The 18,649-nt window shown below is 42.4% G+C and overlaps 1 protein-coding gene across 4 annotated transcripts in view; it reads left to right on the top strand.

The window, feature by feature from the left end:
- Pcsk5 (proprotein convertase subtilisin/kexin type 5) overlaps window positions 1-18,649 on the top strand; it is a 405,046-nt gene that overhangs the window by 186,634 nt on the left and 199,763 nt on the right. For all 4 annotated transcript variants that reach the window (XM_029535426.1, XM_029535430.1, XM_029535432.1 and 1 more), the window contains exon 9: window positions 9,987-10,087. In XM_029535426.1, coding sequence (XP_029391286.1) covers window positions 9,987-10,087 — 101 coding nt within the window. The remainder of the gene's footprint in view (window positions 1-9,986; window positions 10,088-18,649) is intronic.

The following is an 18,649-nucleotide window of genomic DNA, read 5'->3' as shown; positions in this document are numbered from 1 at the left end:
CATAAGGAGAAAGTGCAGAGATGAGCAAGACTAAACGTGTCTGGTTTAATTAAAAACTAATGCCTCTCACCAACAGCTTGACTTCCTTATAGAACGGCAAACATCTAGAGATACCTCCTCTGATTCTCAAGAGAGATCTGTGTGTCTCCTAGCTGGTAGCCAGTGACGACCAGTGCCCCACAATCCCCATCGCTGCACCATGAAGCACCTGAGAAACTCAGAATAAGATTCCCACCGTTTAGCTCTGGAGTCTGAAGATCTGTGGCAAGCTCACACTTGCTTCTAAGCAACTTGTGACCTGGCCAGTCCTGTTGTCCTTGTGGTGCCATTGCGGTGGAAAGAGTATTGATCAGTTTCACAAATGCCTTCTCTAAAAGAAGCATATAGTCTAATCGACAAAATATTAAAACAAAAGGAAGCATGCCCCTTGTCCCCAATGGAACCGACAACATGATTTAGCCTGAATGGCCTCAGAATCATACTGATGAGGTTCATTCCCTAGATATTGTTTTCCTGGGCACTATTGTATTTGTAATTGTGCAGCAGTTGTTGTGATCCCCTGTACAGAACCATGGAGAAGGATGTGCCATACTGAAGTCAGGGAGGGAGCTTGAGGCAGAACCTGGATACTATGGCTGAATGTCTGTGTCCTCCTGTGGGGTCACGTACTTCATTTCCCATTCTCCGACTGGCTGCATATTTAACTCTTCATTATCTCTACTTTGTGCCTTTTCTCTTTTTAAAAGGAAATTTCCATTTATTGAGAATTAGAAGTTTACTATTTTTCTTATGTGCTGATGTCTTCAAACTAGATGTAAAAGAAATAACCCAGTTATTTCCTGATGGAGCTAATTGTGTCTCACCACAATAGTGGACACTGGCTAATGGTTAGGGGATATAACATCTTCTTGTGTAGATCATGGAGCTAATACTAGATTACTGTATTTCTGAAATAAAGACAATTTTATAAGAGCAGCAGTTTCTCACTACAAAGGCCAAAAACTTGTCTATCTCTGCATTTTCTCCTTTGCTCTTCCTATTTCAACTCTCTACTTTTTTGTCTACACCCCTAAATTACCCACAATGGAAGAAAACATTTTGGAACTATTTAAATTCAGTGTCTGACTTCATACTGAACACCTAGTGCTAATCCATCCACTCATCCTTGACCTCCTCAATGGTAAAAAAAAAAATGAGGTGATACCCATGGATCTCAGAGATCCCCATGAGACAGTAAGAGACAGCGTGTGAGCACCTCGTGTGCATGTGGCTCTGTGAGTGGCCAGCATCATTGTCCTTATGTCTGTGCAGCCTTCCGCGTCCTGGAACGGTGGATGGATGGTCATTTCTCTCTTCACAGAGGTTCTTGTTGCACCTTCATTTTTCCAATCCATAAAATCCTGTGGCCTGTTTCACCGGCCCCATAAAGAGAGCCACTGTGATCAGGAACATGTTAACAGCCTGAACATGAGTGGAATTGGCAGCAGCAGCAGAGTTTTATGGTCCAGCTGACCCCCTTTCCTTCCAGATGTCAGGATGATGAATAAGCCCACAGTGCGCTCAGGACCTTGCCACCACCAGGCGTTGAACCTAGACGCCTGTGGTCCCTGGGTGATGCCTGCATCCTGTTAGTGGCATCTGTGATTGAGTGCTACAGGACTGGCAGTGTCTTCTTTGTACTGAGCCCCCTCCCTGAGCCATTCATTTCCTTCTGGTGTTTGCAGCCTCTCTGCGAAAGCACAGTTGTCATTCTTCATTCCTAAGAGCACCTCTGTGACTTGAACCGAGACACTTGCTGAGGATCTAAAGGGACAGGAAGGATCTCTAATCTGCTTCTGGGGAAGCACTTTGTTAAATAAGCTTTACATATCAGGGACAAAAGGTCTTTTCATGATTTGTAAGCAGGAAAACCTAGCCCTGGGTTTCAAAATATAGGGAGAACTGTATACCGGGATGTCCTGCCGTTACTTGTAACTCAACAGTGGGTACTGGCATTGTACATGCACTCTTGTAGACTTGGAGGCTTGGTGGTCTGACAGCTCATTCCAACAACTGAAGCACCCAGACTGTCAAGAGATACAGCAAGAAGCTCTTTTCTTAGCAGAATCATCAGGAGTGACTCTTGTTTGTTTGCAACAAAATCTCACTACCTTGGGCAAGCTGATCACATGGTCTGTCTGCCTCAGCCTCCAGCTGCCATAATTGCAGCTCTGACCTGTCACATCCAGCTACATGGATTTTTTTTAAGGGTTTATTTCTATTATCTTTAATTATGTGCACTCTGAGGAGCATGTATGCACATATTAGTGCAGATGCCATTGGAAGCCAGATGTGTCGGTTCCCCGTGGATCTGGAGTTACAGTAAGTTCTGAGCAGCCTGACCAGATGCTAGGAGCTGTACTCAGCTCCTCTGCTGGAGCAGTGTATTCTTGGAAGCACTGAGCCACCTCTCCAGCCCACCCTGACTAGCTGGTTTAAAGCCATGACTTGAAGTAATGTTTTTCTTAACATAATTGTATACATAATATTCTGTATCTCGTGTGACACATTTACGGTTATCATAACATGTCATAAACATAACATTGTGGCCTTCCTAATGAGAACCTGATACAGCGCTCTGCGCAGAAGCTGCAGCCTGTCAAGATGCTCTGTGAACTCTGAAAACTCTGTGTACAGGGATCATCCTGTTCAATTCTCAGAAGAGAAAACAGAAACTTGGAAGGCTAGGAGTGGAGAGAAGCATACAGCAGGTCAGTCAGGAAGCCTAGATTCTAGTCAAGCAGAATAAAGGCCCAGCCCATCTCTCCCCAGTGTGCCTTCATGCCCCTGACACTCACCAGGGCCATCCCATGTGGAGCCGTGCAGACAGAGTTGCTTTGCCTACCTCCTGTTTGCTTAACAGCTAGCAGTCTACCACATGTCACTACCTTGCTCTTCCTAATTGAATTTCTGGCCCATAATCTTTCCATAGTTCTCTGAGTTAGACACACTAATCGGAAGCAGCGTTAACAACAGGCTCCCAAGATTGTGCCTCCGTGCGAACAAGGCAGGGCTGTGTCCTCTGCAGAGGACCTCTTCCCAGTGCACCGTTTCGGACAGGTGCCCTCCCATTTCACCCTCCAAAGGAGTGTGCCCCTGTGCTCCCTGCGTTTGGGCCACTGCTCCCCCCACCCCCTTCTCAGTCAGTTTTGCTTCCAGCATACTTCGCCTCACTTGACACTATTGTCTACATTCTTCATTGACTGTCTGATTTTCGTGCCAGAGTGGAAACTACTTGAGAATGAAGAGTTTGTCCTGTTGGCTAGAACTGGAGCTCTGTAAGTGTAAAAATAACCATCAGACAGTGGGTAACAGGTGGCCTGTGTAGCTGTAGGAAGGAGTTCTCAGGGACAGGGGCAGGTTCTACTTCCTTCCTGGAAGGTGAACATTGACCAGAAGACATACTATGGTGAATCAAAACAAATGTTATGTATAACAACCCATTCAAGCTATCAACATTTGTCTTTAACCCTCACTACTTCCATGGCTTCCTCAAAAGATCCGTGTATAACTAAAGCTCTACTCAGTCACTCCTACCAGAAAAGAATTTTCTTTCTTTTGGAACCTGTACTGCCTTGGAATACCCACTCCCAACCAACTCATTTGTCCTGCTGTTTAGGCTCTGAGCTCCTTTGTGGCCCTGTTGGGAGAGGTTCTCTGTGCCATGTATTCGGTAAGGTGCATTCTTCTCCCTCAGGCTGAGATCATTTCACTTATATGTGTTGAGAACACACATGCTGCCTGGAGTACCATTGGGGTGGCCACAAGCCAACTCCAGGATTGAGGCGTTGTTACCCCAGGGCTCCTCAGGCCCCTGAGCTGACACATCCCTCCTACAGAGTCCCACCTGCTCCCCAGCTTCCTCCTGCACCCTACCATGTTTCCAGTGCAGTCACTGAGCATCAGACCCTCCCCAGTCCTCTCTGCTCCTTCAAGTTTAGAAAATCTCATTCTTTTTCAAGAGTATGTAAATGGAAGGGCAAGATGAGATGTGTTCAGTAGTTTGACCCACGTTCTCCTCAAAAGGTACCACAGAATGAAAGGCACTAAGCTTGTGTCCCCAATTGCTGGCAGGCTGGGGCACCAAAGCGGTGCTGCCCTGGCTGAAGGTTTGATTCTGTTGCTCTTGTTCTCGAAGGAGACTTTACTCTAAAGCTGTGTTTGCTTATGTTGCTGATTCAGGATTTAATATCTTCCACACTTACTAACTGCTTTGTTGCTGTGCATCCCAGAACAAGATCATTAGCCTTGTTGAACTTCCTTTTCCTTAGCTGTTAATACCGTCTTTGCAAGCCTCCCATGGTTGTGTGGGATGTTCTACATGTGGGCATACTCTCTCACTCAGTGTCAGTTGTTTCTGGTGGTCGTTTGGTGGGAAGCCATGAGGTGGGAATTGTGAGGCTACACTTTAATCCTTGGTTCGTAAATTTAGCACACATGTAACTTTTGCAGGCTGATCATACATTTTTTGGAGTCCTGATTGAATGGTCAGGAAAAAAAAAGTGACTTTGAGACACATGCTCCACTATGTTCATAGCAGCCTTATTTATGATAGCCAGAAGCTGGAAAGAACCCAGATTTCCCTCAACATAAGAACTGACACGGAAGATGTGATACATTTACACAATGGAGTACTACACAACTATTAAAAGCAATTAATTTATGAAAATTTTAGGCAAATGGATGGATCTGGAGGATATCATCCTGAGTGAGGTAACCCAATCACAAAAGAACACACATGATATACAATCACTGATAAGAGGCTATAAACCCAGAAACTTAGAATACCCAAGATACAATTTGCAAAACACATGAAACTCAAGAAGAAGGAAGACCAAAGTGTAGATACTTCATTNCTTCTTAGAATAAGGAACAAAATACCCATGGAAGGAGTTACAGTGACAAAGTTCAGAGCTGAGACAGAAGGAAGGACCATCCAGAGACTGCCCTACATGGGGATTTATGCCATAAACAACCACTATCCCAGACACTATTGCATATGCCAGCAAGATTTCGCTGACAGGACCCTGGTATAGCTGTCTCTTGTGAGGCTATGCCAGCGCCTGGCAAATACAGAAGTGGATACTCACGGTCGTCTATTGGATGGAACACACGGCCCCCAATGGAGGAGCTAGAGAAAGTACCCAAGGAGCTGAAGGGTTCTGCAACCCTATAGGAGGAACAATATGAACTAACCTGTACTCTCCAGAGCTTGTGTCTCTAGTTGCATATGTAGCAGAGGATGGCCTAGTAGACCATCAACAGGAGGAAAGGCCCCTGGTCTATGGAAGACTCTATTCCCCAGTATAGGGGAATGCCAGGGCCAGGAATAGGAGTGAGTTGGTTAGGGATCAGTGCAGGGGGAGGGTATACAGTATATCATCCTTTTCAGAGAGGAAGCTAGGAAAGGGGCTAGCATTTGAAATGTAAATGAAGAAAATACCTAATAAAAAATGTTTTTAAAAAGTGACCTTAAAGTATTTCTAAATGAATGGAAAAGTTCAGAGTGTAAATTAAAGTGAATCTACGAGAGCTTAATGGAAGCATTTCAACTTAGCAAAGAAATGCTTGCTTCTTTTGCAGTCTGGAACTCAGCTGTACATTATGATGGCACAGAAATAACACAAGACAGGATCCCTGTTGGGAGAAGCAACTGAATCCCTTGAACGTCCCACTTCTAGGTTCTCTTAGCTATATGGGAGTGATATTTTATATTGAATTATTCCTTCTTCCTGAATTCTACACCCATTCTATGGTGACATCTATGGATACAGAAATCATCTGCCAATCCTAATTTCTTTCCATTTCATTGTGCTTAATAATGATACAAATTCTGTTCATTTCCTCTTCCCTTCACTCCAGTCTCGGTGTCTAAAACAGTTCACCTAACACATTTCAATGCCAGATCTAAGTCAGCACTAGAAGCAAGTTCAGCCTAGCGGACAGCAAAATCATTTTATGTTTTAAAAATATCTTTTCAGTTGCTCTCTTAACAGGTAGGAGGCAATCTGGCACCTCCAAAATAAAAAGGATCACAGAGCATCAGGGAGAGAGAGGGTACTTACTGGAGGTTGCTATAAAACTTGTCACTTAGGGCCCAAGTCAATCTGTGCTGAGATTCCCTGGAGAATGACATCAGCAGGCAACAATCAAAAGCCCAATCAGCTCCAATAATGAGCTGTGAAGTGTTAGGAAATAAAAGCCTAGGGAGAAAGTGATGGTTCTTCTCAGAGATCCAGGCTGCAACTGAACAATACCCTGCCTGGCTCACCAAGAAAAGATGACATCCCTAACTCTGTGGAGTCCAAAACCCCATCTGCTACTGATCCTCTGAGGCTGGAAATCTAATTCGCCCATCAGGATAGCTTTGATCTGCTCGGGGCCTGCGCCCTCTCCAGTTTCCTTCTCGGTGATGGACGCAAATGATATTTTCTTGAGCAACTTCAGTTCTTTTGGATACAAATTCTGTTTCTGATTTGGATGGTGAATTGAGGGAATTTGGAGCATGCGAGACTGCCACCGGGATGGAGACCAAATTCTGAGACGTTCTCAAGGGAGTCTGAAGTCAGAGTGTATCCACCCTGTTGGGGACTGCACACTGGAGGCCACTTTCCTTGGGGGTACAATGGCAGATCCTAATGGCCTGTTTCCAGCACCTTGTGATAAGTGGGGCTACTTTTGTGGCTCCAGTTCTGAACCGTCATTTTTCTTTTGGGTTGCACATCCCACAGTGCATATAGACATAAACATCCCCTGCTATTCTGCCATCTTTTCATGCGAGAACCTTACCTTAGATGCTCCTGGTAATTTACACCTCACATTTCTCCCACTGGCAGTAGCTTCCTATTGAAATGATCCCTGTGGAATTCCACTTAGAGCAGAGAAGGAAGGGAGATATCTTCATTTTACTTTTCTTACCCCGTCAGGGTCCCATCACCTTCCTGCTTCGCTTCCCTCCAACTAATTTACTTCAAATGATTGAAAAAAAAAAATGTTAGAGCACAATGATGACTTGAATGCCACACAGTGCTGACATTGTCATCTCTATGTGACAGTTCTAAGTAGCTCTTTATGTAAGCACATGATACGGGTGTGTACCTGGTACCTATCAAAGGATGAGGCATATTTGTGCTATTGACCTAGCATCAAAAACTGTTCCTTGCCCATGTTTGGCCAGAGCTGGTTGTTTTTAATGTTCAAAAGTGCTTCCCACACTTGGCATGTCTATTCTGGACCCACATTGAAAGTTGTCATGTACAACTAAAGAGTAAGGAGGGAAATGTCATGGAAAGGCTTGAATCCAGGCACAATTCATGGGGAAAAAAATTAACAACTTGCACAAATGAATGCAATGATAGATGAGGTAAAATACCAAATTTTCATCTCTCAAGACCATGTCTCAAAAACAAGGAGACCTATAAATAAGCCATTTCTGATATATTCATGGTTGGACTCAGAGACTAGTACCTTAGAAAAGTCCCCTGTGGTTTCAAGAGGGGAAGAAACGCCTTCTTAAAGAGTTATTTATTGACTGTGGGATGGCAACCCCTTCCTCAGTTGATGCTCACTTTCTCCTAGAGGTGGGCTCTACAAGTTCCCTCTCCCCACTGTAGGGCATTTCATCTAAGGTCCCTCCCTTTGAATCCTGAGGGTCTCACCTTCCAGGTCTCTGGTACATTCTGTAGTGTGCCCCCAACCTCCTATCTCCTGAGGGTTGCCTGTTTCCATTCTTTCTGCTGACACTCAGGGCTTCTGTCCTTTTCCCCCACCCAATACCAGATCATCTTTCCCTCTTTCTCCCCTGCTCCCCCGAAAAGAGTTATTTATTGTGGTGGGCATGTGATGTGTGAGGGTGGGAACAGCTCTCTTTCCACCTTTACATAATGTTAACGGATCAAGCTCAGCTCACCATGCTTGCACAGTAAGTGTTTTACCCACTGAAACATCTTACGAACCCCAGAAATCCCCTGGAAACTAATAATCTAGCAACTCCACTTCTGGTATTCTATTCAAAAGCATTTTCAATCAGATTTTCAAAAATGTTGTGCACTCCCATGTACATTTGAAGCACTGTTCAGCAGCCAAACATGGAAGCAAGCCCTATCGATGTCCATCAACACACAAGGAATTTAGGCAGTAAAGCACACTGGAGTATTAGTCACTTTTTTAAAAAGGAGGGAAACACTGTCATATGCTACAGTATAGATGAAGTTTCAGAACATCATATAAGTTAATTAATCCACTCAGTAAGGGAAAGATACTAAGTGATTTCCCTTAGGTGAGTTACTTAATCAAACACATTGACACAGGAAGCACAGTAGTGATGGGAAGTAGAAAACAGAGCAGTAGACATTCTGAGTTCCATCCATACAGGTGAGACAGATCCTAGAATCCAAGACAGTGGTGTCTAGTTAATAATAAGATACACACAAAACTTGCCAGGAGGGTTAACTTATACTTTTCAAAGATCAATTAGAAGACTAGGAAGTGTCATTACATATAGGGGGATACAGTTCTATTTAACTACGTAACCGCATCTCTGTAGTTCTCCATACTTATTTTCCCATTTCCTTTGTGTCCGTATTCATCGTTATGTGAGATGGGTCATCTGGTAGCATGCCGTGTGTCAAAAGAAACGAGGGAATGAATGCTAGGCATGCTACATTTTGAGAAAGTGAGTGTACCAAGATGTTTCTCTAGGTCTCGAACATGATGGAAAATTCCATTCAGCCTCCTGGAGCATAGAAGGAAACTGTAGGGGTGATTTGCAGGCGGGTACCCGTCTGCTTCCTACACCAAACTTGGCTATCCCACAGTCCTCTTAGAAAAACAAAGGCTGTGCTTTCTGCTGCCTCTCCTCACTGCCTTTCTGCCCAGCTTTCACATCAGCCCTCTTCTTTGTGATATGTGGTGACATTCTTGTCTTCGTGCCAAAGAAAGGTTCATTGATGTCATCCAGTGACTGCAGCAAGCCACTGATTCATCTCCCCATCAAACACAAAATCAGTCCCAAGGGAATAAAATGAATTACTGTCGAGGAGGGAAGACTTTTAAAACAAATCTGAGAGGTATCACACTGGTTTCTAAAGTCATATTCCATAGTATTTAATTTCTCTTTTTAAGAAGAATTTAAATTTAATTTTCTTTCATAGCGAGACAGTAATGAAGCCCAGGATGGGAACCAGTGCCTCTGCTGGATGGTAATAGAATTCAGTCAGAGCTGAAGTGAACTGGATTCAAGCCAAGAAAATAAAATGATCTAGTTTTCACAATTTGATTGCAAGGTAAAAAATGGAAAAGTAGCTAATCTCCTGTATATAACGTACAAGCAGACACTGCCTTAACTGTGTGTGAGATGCAGGAAGTCCACCCTGGCTTTTCCTGGTGTGAAGGCTGTGAAGCTTTTGAGGAAGTCTTAATTCATCCATGCAACATTTTTTATGAATTCTCAAAAAGTCCACAAGCAAGGGTAGCCTCAGGGGCAGAGACTTGTGTTTGAAAGCTGTCATTCCCCCAGTTACAATTTGGACAAGTCAGGGGCTGTATAGTTTCATCTTGTGATACCTGGTGTGGTGTCTGGGGGTTCATTCAACACATTTAATTTTAAGTTTAAAATGCGGGTCCTTGAAGTGACTTCCATTTCAATCCAGAGCAGAACTAAGGTGGGACACAAAAAGGGTGCACTGCAGACTCTTAGGAGGTACCTTGAGGTTCTGAGTTGTGGTTCACCCCAGTCCTGCTCTGGTTTTAATGAAGTCAATATCCAGTCAAGTTTGGTTTATACAGGCAATCCTTTGAAAATGGATGGTCACACAAGTCTGGAAACATTGAATTTAAAATTAGTCTTTAATTCTTTTCCATCTGCTTTGTGAGTAAACTTCTTGCTATGACCATGACTATCCTCAGGGTCTAATTTGTTTTTTTTTTTTTTTACTTTTGTCTTTCAGATCACTACTGATCTAAGGCAGCGATGCACAGACAATCACACTGGAACATCAGCCTCAGCCCCCATGGCTGCTGGTATCATTGCCCTGGCCCTGGAAGCCAAGTAAGCCTTGACCTCTCTTTCTTACCTCTGGTGACAAGCCCCTAAGTCTAAGGACACCCTCCTCCACCCCCATATATGTAGTCATTAGCACAGTAGGCCAGGAGATAACATTCCATGCCAGTGTTTAAAATCTCAGCGATTGGGCTTTTCATACATTTTTTGTTGGTGGGAATAGTGGCTCACACCTGTAGTCCCAGCACTTCAAAGGTCGAGGCAGGAAGACTGCAAGTTTGAGACTAGTCTGGGCTACATGACAAGTTCCATGTTCCCATGAGATCCATAACAAAGGATGTTTTATGAGACCCTGTCTCAAACTAGCAAACAAAAGGCAAAACAGCAACCAGAACTCATTCAGCGAGAGTTGGGATTTCTATATGCTTGAACAAGCAGGCTGTGGGATGCCTTCGTTCTGGAGACACAGTCTTAGCCAGTTGGCTGCAATAGTCTTGTCCTGTTGGTTTTTCTTTTAGTCTGGGAATGTTCGGGTTGGCTTTCGACAAGTTAGTAGCACCGCCCTCTCTGTCCCCCTTCTCCTTGGTAGCTCAGCAAGGCAGCTCAGATTCCTTCAGTGCTGTCACAGATTGGCTCTATAGAACAGGGTATGTCAAAGTCACATGGCAGGGTCCCACAGGCAAGGACAACCGATTTATCGCAGCTTTGCTCTTGGCCCTTCTAGTCAAACTGTGTTTAAAGCCCTCTGAAAAGACTCCATAAGCTGTATATAACACCTCCTCCACTCTCAAAACAAATGGGTCATTTGACATAGCTCTTTGAAAAGCTTGTGCAGATTCAAAATCTCTTTTCCTCAATCTCAAAATGTAAGATGTCCAGGAATCTGAAAGTTAGTTCTCTTATAAACTTAACACCCAGATTTATTTGATAAACTTATTTCCTGCTATTTCTGTCTGTTCTTATCCCACACGTTGTAAAGATGCTCGTCTTTAGTGTATCAGTGAAGTGACTGAGTCCTCGCTAAAGGTTTTGTACCATGCCTATAATTAGCACCATTTCTGAAAACAAATTCATGATCCAAAGACTTTTTTCAGTGGGGGATTTAAGGGTCTGTTCTCCGAGGCTTTCCCTGAATGAAGATACTAAGAAAATAGAACTACACTAAGGACATCAACATTTCTCAAAAACGAGCTTGGCATTCCTCCCCTTCAGTCTAGGCGCTCCCTAGAATGCAGTACTGGCAAGTGCGAAGGAGGAGACATGAGACTGAGGAAGCGTGGGCTATGATATTATATATATATATATACATAATATATATGACATTATATATCATACATGTATATGATCATATACATATACATCATATACATATACAAGAGCTAATGTTCTTAACCGCAGAACCATAACTCGAGTCCCTCTTTGGGTTCCCTTTTGACAAGACTAAATGTGAAGTCATTTTAAACATCCTCTATCTGTTAAGGTATGGGACAAAGGTCTGGCAAACAACTGGCACTTACACTGTGAAATTCTCAACTTTACAACTTTTCACTCAATGTTTTGACAGCAGAAGTTCATTAAGTATCTGTGTTTTTGTTTGTTTGTTTTAACTTGCTAGACTCTAAATAGGACCTTTGAGGGAAAAAAAGTATTTTTCCCTGAAATTCTAGGTGGTTTTTCTGGAGTATTTTCTTATCCGTGAAATATTGGAGGGAAATAAAAACCCAGAATTTATAGCCATCTTACACTCACATAAAGACCAGAACCTCAGACTCAGACTTGGCCTCCCAACATTGTAACTACTGTTGGACACACTAAGCTGATTCTCCATTCTTTTAGAAATTACTATGACCCCATCTCATTTCCAATGACAGTTCTTTTAAATACTATTGACACTGATAGGCACACCCCACTCAGTGGCACAGGTCATCTGGAGTCTGCAGAACACAATAAAGAATGCAGCTATTTTCCTTACTTTTCCAGGTTGAGAATTTTTTAACATTTGCTCCTGCCAAAATGGGCATAGGCAGAGGGAAACCTATATTCTCCAAATATAGGTTATCTGGAAACCACGGTATTTTTAGAGTGTAGCAAGCCAGTTCTGCCATAGCCCTACAACAAGTGATAAATAACCAGTCATGTTTATGAGAAGAAATAGGTCTCTCACTGTAACTCTATTGATTTAACCTATGGCCAACCTCTGCCTGTAAGGGAAGCTGAAAATTACAGGAAAGAAGTCCAACTTCTCTAGAAGTGGGTCAAGAGTGGCATTAAACTAGCACCAGAATAAGCACTGGGGTTGACTTTGGGGCAAAAATTATCTAAAAGGAAGAAATTGCAGAGAGGAGCTCAAATAACAGTGTACGGAGGCTGCAATTGCTCTCCAGCTAAGCCTGGGCTATGCCCGGCTCATTACCCACTTCCGGAGACCTAGCCTTGCAATCTTCTCTTACGATCAGTAAGTATGAGCCATGGCATTTTGATATTCAGCCCTCACAAGCTCAAGCTGATGGTCCTGCCTCGAAAGGGAACCTGAGTGGAAGCCTCAGCAGACAGAACTGCTGCTTGCAAGGCCAACCTTCTTTTCGGGTGCTCAGCCTGCTCATACAGAGCTTGCTAGGCAGCAGATAGGTTAAAAGTCAGCATGCTGCAAGCAGAGGAGCTAAGCTGTGTCTAACTGCAGGCCCCTGTTACTTCTACACTGAAAAAACAAGTGTGTCCTACCCTCCCAGGTTACTAGATGGCTGTGTTTGCTTGGCATAGGGACAAGGAGGAAAACTCAAATCATCATGTTCCTTGGTCTGCTTCCTCTGTGTTCCTGGTCCCTGCCTACCTCTTGGGGACTTGTTGAGATCATGAAGAATGTGAATCGCATTACTGACAGTACTTTTTACACTGGCATCAACTAAGGACAAAGAAAATAAGTACAAAACAGAATCTGCTATGTTTAAAGTGTATAGACATAGTTTTTTGTACACTAGAGAAGTAATAGGTACTAGGTGTTAGGGTTATCAAAAGATGAATGTAGCATGTGGAAGTATGCCAAGGTTATCTGCAGCAGTGAACTTTTTACAGAAGGACTTGATGTCTATCTCTGAGGTTTGCTGAGGGTCCTGACGCCAGTGCCCACAGAGACCCAGACAGAGGTGATGGATTCTGTCCAAGAGTGGATGATATGAACTCTTCCTCTTCTCTTCTCCTTGTCAGTCTTGCCTCTCTAGTTAATCGAGTGCTGTCTCCCTTGTTCCCTCAGACTTCTAAATTCCGTGAGAAATTCCTAGATAAATGAAAACTCCATCATCTTAAAGGGGAGTAAAACTAACTTTTGTGTTAAAGAACTCTTGACACATTTATTGTTCCAGAAAGCTTGTAGTATGCCAGGAGTTGGGATCTTGTAGATTTTAAAATAACTTAATGGTTCTTAGCAGATTGAAGAGGAAATACAGACTCAGAAGTTACTAGGGAACTAATTGCCATGGAGGCTGTTATTAAAAATGGTATGCTGCCATGGAGTCAACCTGTAGATGGTCAGCTAGAATGGGCATGCTGTGGGTTCCTCTTCTTCTGTGGAGTGGTTCTGATGTCAGCTAAGCAGTGCAGGATGGTACGCATCTGTAAGCATCTGCATCTAGACCTCGGTGTTCACTAGTGCTCGAGATTCAGAGGATAGATGGCAAAAAGACAGTGATAGCAAATGATGATTTCTGTAAAAACAATTTATACCATTGAGAAAATGGACATTCAGAAGAGTGTTTGGACCAATACACCATATTTTGACGTAACCCTTCCGAATCCTAGACTGGAGTTCCTAGTGCAGGGAAAGACCAACATCAACATGAAACTGAAATGTCGAGGTCACGATTGCAAAGAATCCTTCACTGGAAGCATGTAAAATATACATTCAGCAATCAGGGAGTGTTAATCTGTATAAGAAGTGACTTTTAAATAGAGGGATTGAGTCCGGCAAGATCTTCTAAAATTATTCAAGATATAGAGGCTATGGCTAGAAAGACCTTTCCATGAATCATTGGTTTAAATTATCTAAAAGCCTTTTTTCTCAAATTCCATTTGAAGAAAGCTAAGGAGGCTAAGGAATAACTTACTTTGAGAAAACCTAATACAGTTAGATTTAAACTTAGAGAATAAACAAGTGTGTGTGTGTGTCTGGTACATATTAAACTTTGGCTGCTCTAGTGCCTCATAAACACACATGTACAAATGCACACATTGCCAAAGGGCTTCATCCACTTGCTCTTTATTTCTTGTCTGTTATTTCCTATTTCTACTGGTTTTTAGAATATGTCACATAGGCTCACATTAAACACTTAGTCTGTAGAATATTCTAGGTTGTTTAGATAATTGTCATGGTACTGCTATTTTCATGTGTAATACTTTCCTATTGAAACTTAAACTTAAATTCATTTGGAATAAGAATTATACGGTATAATCTTTATTTATATTTAGATAGCAATTATATTCAATACACGAAAAAATCCTTAAGGCAGAATGGTCTATCCAGAGAGAATTGAGTAGGGCATAACAGAATTTAATTATTTTTAAGTCACTAGCTATTAAAGCTAAATTCTCACTAGGGAAGCAAATATTCACTGGCAGATATACACAAATCATTCATGAAACCATATATATATATATATATATATATATATATATATATATATATATATATATACTCTTGGGAGAATGACTATGGGTGGGTTGCAAATAAAAATGGCTAGTACTTCACACTGGGGCAGTGCTCTCTTTCATAGTCTTTATGACATCTAAGCATGCCATCTTTAACAAGGTTGATTCTTAAATACAGATTAATTCATCTATGAAAACTATTTTTTCTCCTTTCTATAGGAGGACTGAGTCCTAAGTGAGCTAGCAGTTACTTGCTTGTATGAATGTAGTTTTCACGCTTCTGGTCCTTCTGTTATTGATAGTCAGTCCTTAGTGACTGGTCACTCCTTTGTTTATGTGAGTCCCTTGGGAGCTCCTAGGGGAAGTCCCTCCACCTTTGGTCCTGAGTGGGAGAGATCCTGTCAGACCCATGATGGCCCAAGTGAGAAGAAAAGCCACAAAGCCAAAGGATGATACACACCATCTGCTATGGCTTTAAAATAAAGTTCTGAATAGTCTTTTCTCGAGAGATTAAATGGTCTATGGTTTTTGTAAATGGAAAAGCCCATCAGTGCAGGTTTTCTATCGCTCTGTCTTATCAACCACCATGTCTTTTGCCTTACCTTTCCCTACATGTTGTCCAATTGGTAAGTACAAAAAATGAAGGGCAGCACCCTGATGTATGATCCACTTATTGTAAGATACCTAGAGCTGCTGAGATTTCTGAAGTTTGTGACAAGCTAGGTCTGAGTTAAAGCAACTCACTCAGATCTTCAGATTCTGGGAACTGTACATAATCAGGGGAGATCCATACAAGGATTCGATAGCCACAAGCATTTCTAAATATCAGGCTCAGCATCTGGGAAATGATACCCTGTAACCAGCCTTATCTTCACTTTTGTTGTCGTCTTAATTAAAAACACATCTCACTATTAACTGTTCTGTTGAGAAATTTCCCAAGAGCCACATTGAGCTCTATGAAATGTTCAGTGGGTGGGGAACACAGATGTGTTTGATTATGAAGGTAGCATCGCAAAAGACATACCCACTCCTTTCTTTAGGCAGAGTTTCACTCCACTTATAATGTAGAAAATCCACATGCATTGAGACATCCAGGCACAAGTGCCCAGATTCTGTGCAATCACAAGGACAAGGGACCGGACATCACATCCACGCTTCCTGGTCTACACTCTTAAGTTTCATGAGTACTGTAATACTGCATTTCAGACTTGGAATTCTGCTGAGGTTTCTGGCATGAGAAGGAAGAGTGAATTAAAAGGCAATCAGGAAAGAGTTGACAAGGTTTGTGGGGTTAAGAACAGCAAAGCAGCACACATTTCAACTTGAGACTGAGCGGACAGGGTAGGGATGTACTGTCCTGGATTATTCCCTATAGTGAAATAATTGTAACCAGACACACAGAGCAATTACCATGGGCCTTCTGCCAGGACTGTGAATGAAAATAGCTTTGTTATGTCTACATACACACAGACAATACACTCTGTCCTCTAGCACTCCTCAAGTTCAAATTATATAGAAGCCAATTTTCCCTGGACTCGCCTGACTTTGTACCTTAAGCAACAGTTTCAAAGAGGATGACTTCCAAAGGTGTCCATTATGACTGGAAAAGCCCTGTTCAGTAGACTCATTCACTTGAGTTGTCTTGAGAGCCAGCCAGTGTTTCCATCCCCTTAGATGCACAAACAGCACCATGTTGGAGACTTGAACTGCTGCAAAGACAAACTGAAAACAGAAATTTCTAAAGGATTCTTACCTGATTCTTTTTGCTTGGCTGTATTTAGCTGTATTCTGATGCCAAGATGTGCTTGCAGACAGGAGCCTGGTATGGTTGTCTTCTGAGAGGCTCTGCCAGCACCTAATCAAGGCAGATGCAGATACAGCCAACCATTAGACTGAGCCCAGTGATCCCAATGGAAGAGTTAGGGGAAGGGCTGAAGGAGCTGAAGGAGGTTGCTACACCATAGGAAAAACAACAATATATACTAACAGGACCCCTCAGAGCTCCCAGGGACTAAACCATGGGCCAGTCCACTATAGCAGAGGACTGCCTCTTCTGGCATCAGTGAAAGGGTGGGCACTTGATCCTGTGGAGTCTTGATGCCCCAGAAAAGTGGGGTGATAGAGGGGTGAGGCAGTGGGTGGGTGGGTGGGAGAGCACCCTCTTAGAGCCAAAGGGGAGGGGGAGGGGAGGGATGTTTATGGAGGGGAGACTGGGAAGGGGGATAACATTTGAAATGTAATCAAATAAAATGTTTAATAAATAAATGAATAAATGAATAAAATGTCTTTCACTGAAAATATGCAATTCTTACTATTACAATATTTTCAAATAAGAATGGTTCTTATTGCTATAGCAATCATCAAATCTATTTCTTGTACCACTGAATAAATCCTGTTTTTAAGTAACCAAACATCAGGAAAGTCCCATATTATACACATCTAATATATGTAGGAGGAAGCATATACTATTTGGATATATATGTTTTAGATTGCTTCAAAGGAGTCTGGCCAAAGTATGGGTAACTGGTGGGGGTGGAGAGAGAGAGAGAGAGAGAGAGAGAGAGAGAGAGAGAGAGAAGTAAGTAGATTTGATGTGTATTTTTATAGGTACAAAATTACCATACATTCAGGAAATGCATGAGATTATATATCTTGAGAAAAAGGAAGAAAAGCAGGCTAATGTCTAGTTGTTTTGCTGAACTTAGCCTGGTGTCATTTATAGAAATAAATATACTTGATGTTTTCCCATGGGATTCTAGGAATTCTAAGCATAAAACCTGGTGAGACTAGATGTCCCTGGGCCTAGATGCCTTGCAGTGAGAACTTTGGTAAATGTCTTGGGCAATTATTGACTGGGTTTTGTGTGCCAACTCCCACAGCAGTTATTCTGATCATTTTTTAATCCTCAGAAAATGCCTACTACTGTGCTGATAAATGTTATAAATGACTGAAAGTTTACTTTTTGAAGAGAACATCAGTGAATATGGATTTCTTTGCATTATAAATTGCATGCCTGCTCCTGCGTTCTTTGCTGTGCAGGATACTAACAATAGATTACCCTTTACAAGAGTACCCAATAACTTTGCTTAGGAAACCTACTAATATCTTCATGGGTTTATAGGCAATACGTAAAAATTAGTATTTCAATTCAGTCTCTTAGGAGATTTTGAATTTTACTAGTTGCTAAGACAGTTTTGTTCTTAATAGTGCCTATGGTTAACCTCTAAGGACTAAACATATGCTTTTCCTTGGGTCCATTACTTACATCATTGGTTTCTATCTAGTCAATTTCAGCAAAGCCTATAGAGATACATTCCTGGGAGGGCTCATCCCCTAGCTCCGTCCAGGATCTCTGAGGACTCTGTCTTAGAACCCATTACCATTCAACTCTGTTTTGGCACCTTGCGATGCTGTATAGTTTTTGATAATTTAATTTTTAAGAATGTAATGTATCAGTGCTGTGTTTACACCATGTCCTCCCTCCTTCACATCCAACCCTCACTCAATCTTAAACTCATGACCTCTTCTTGTAAAATAGGATGTGTGTGTGTGTGTGTGTGTGTGTGTGTGAGAGAGAGAGAGAGCATGTGTTGCATATGTATGTATGTATGATTCTAACTTGCTGAATCCACTTAATATTGCTCAAATGTACATGTTTAGAGCTCAGCATTTGTGATTTCTTACTCTTATTGGGAGATCAGCCCTGGAAATGATGGCCCTCTCTCTAGTCAGTTATTGCCTATAGCTCTTCATTAGGGATGAGACCTTGGGAAATTTCTCCAGTCTGTGTTGGCATTGCCACTGTTTGGTGGTGGTGGTGGTGGTGGTGGTAGTGGTGGTGGTGGTTGTTATTGGTGGTCGTGGTTTGGCTTTGGTTTGTTTGTTTGGTTGGTCGGTCGGTTGGTCGGTAGGTCGGTTGGTTGGTAGGTCGGTTGGTTGGTTGGTTGGTCGGTTGGTTGGTTGGTTGGT

Source organism: Mus pahari, chromosome 1, assembly GCF_900095145.1.
Source record: "Mus pahari chromosome 1, PAHARI_EIJ_v1.1, whole genome shotgun sequence".
NCBI lineage: Eukaryota > Metazoa > Chordata > Mammalia > Rodentia > Muridae > Mus > Mus pahari.
Note: the sequence above shows the minus strand (reverse complement) of the source record. Positions and strands in the feature narration are given on the sequence as shown.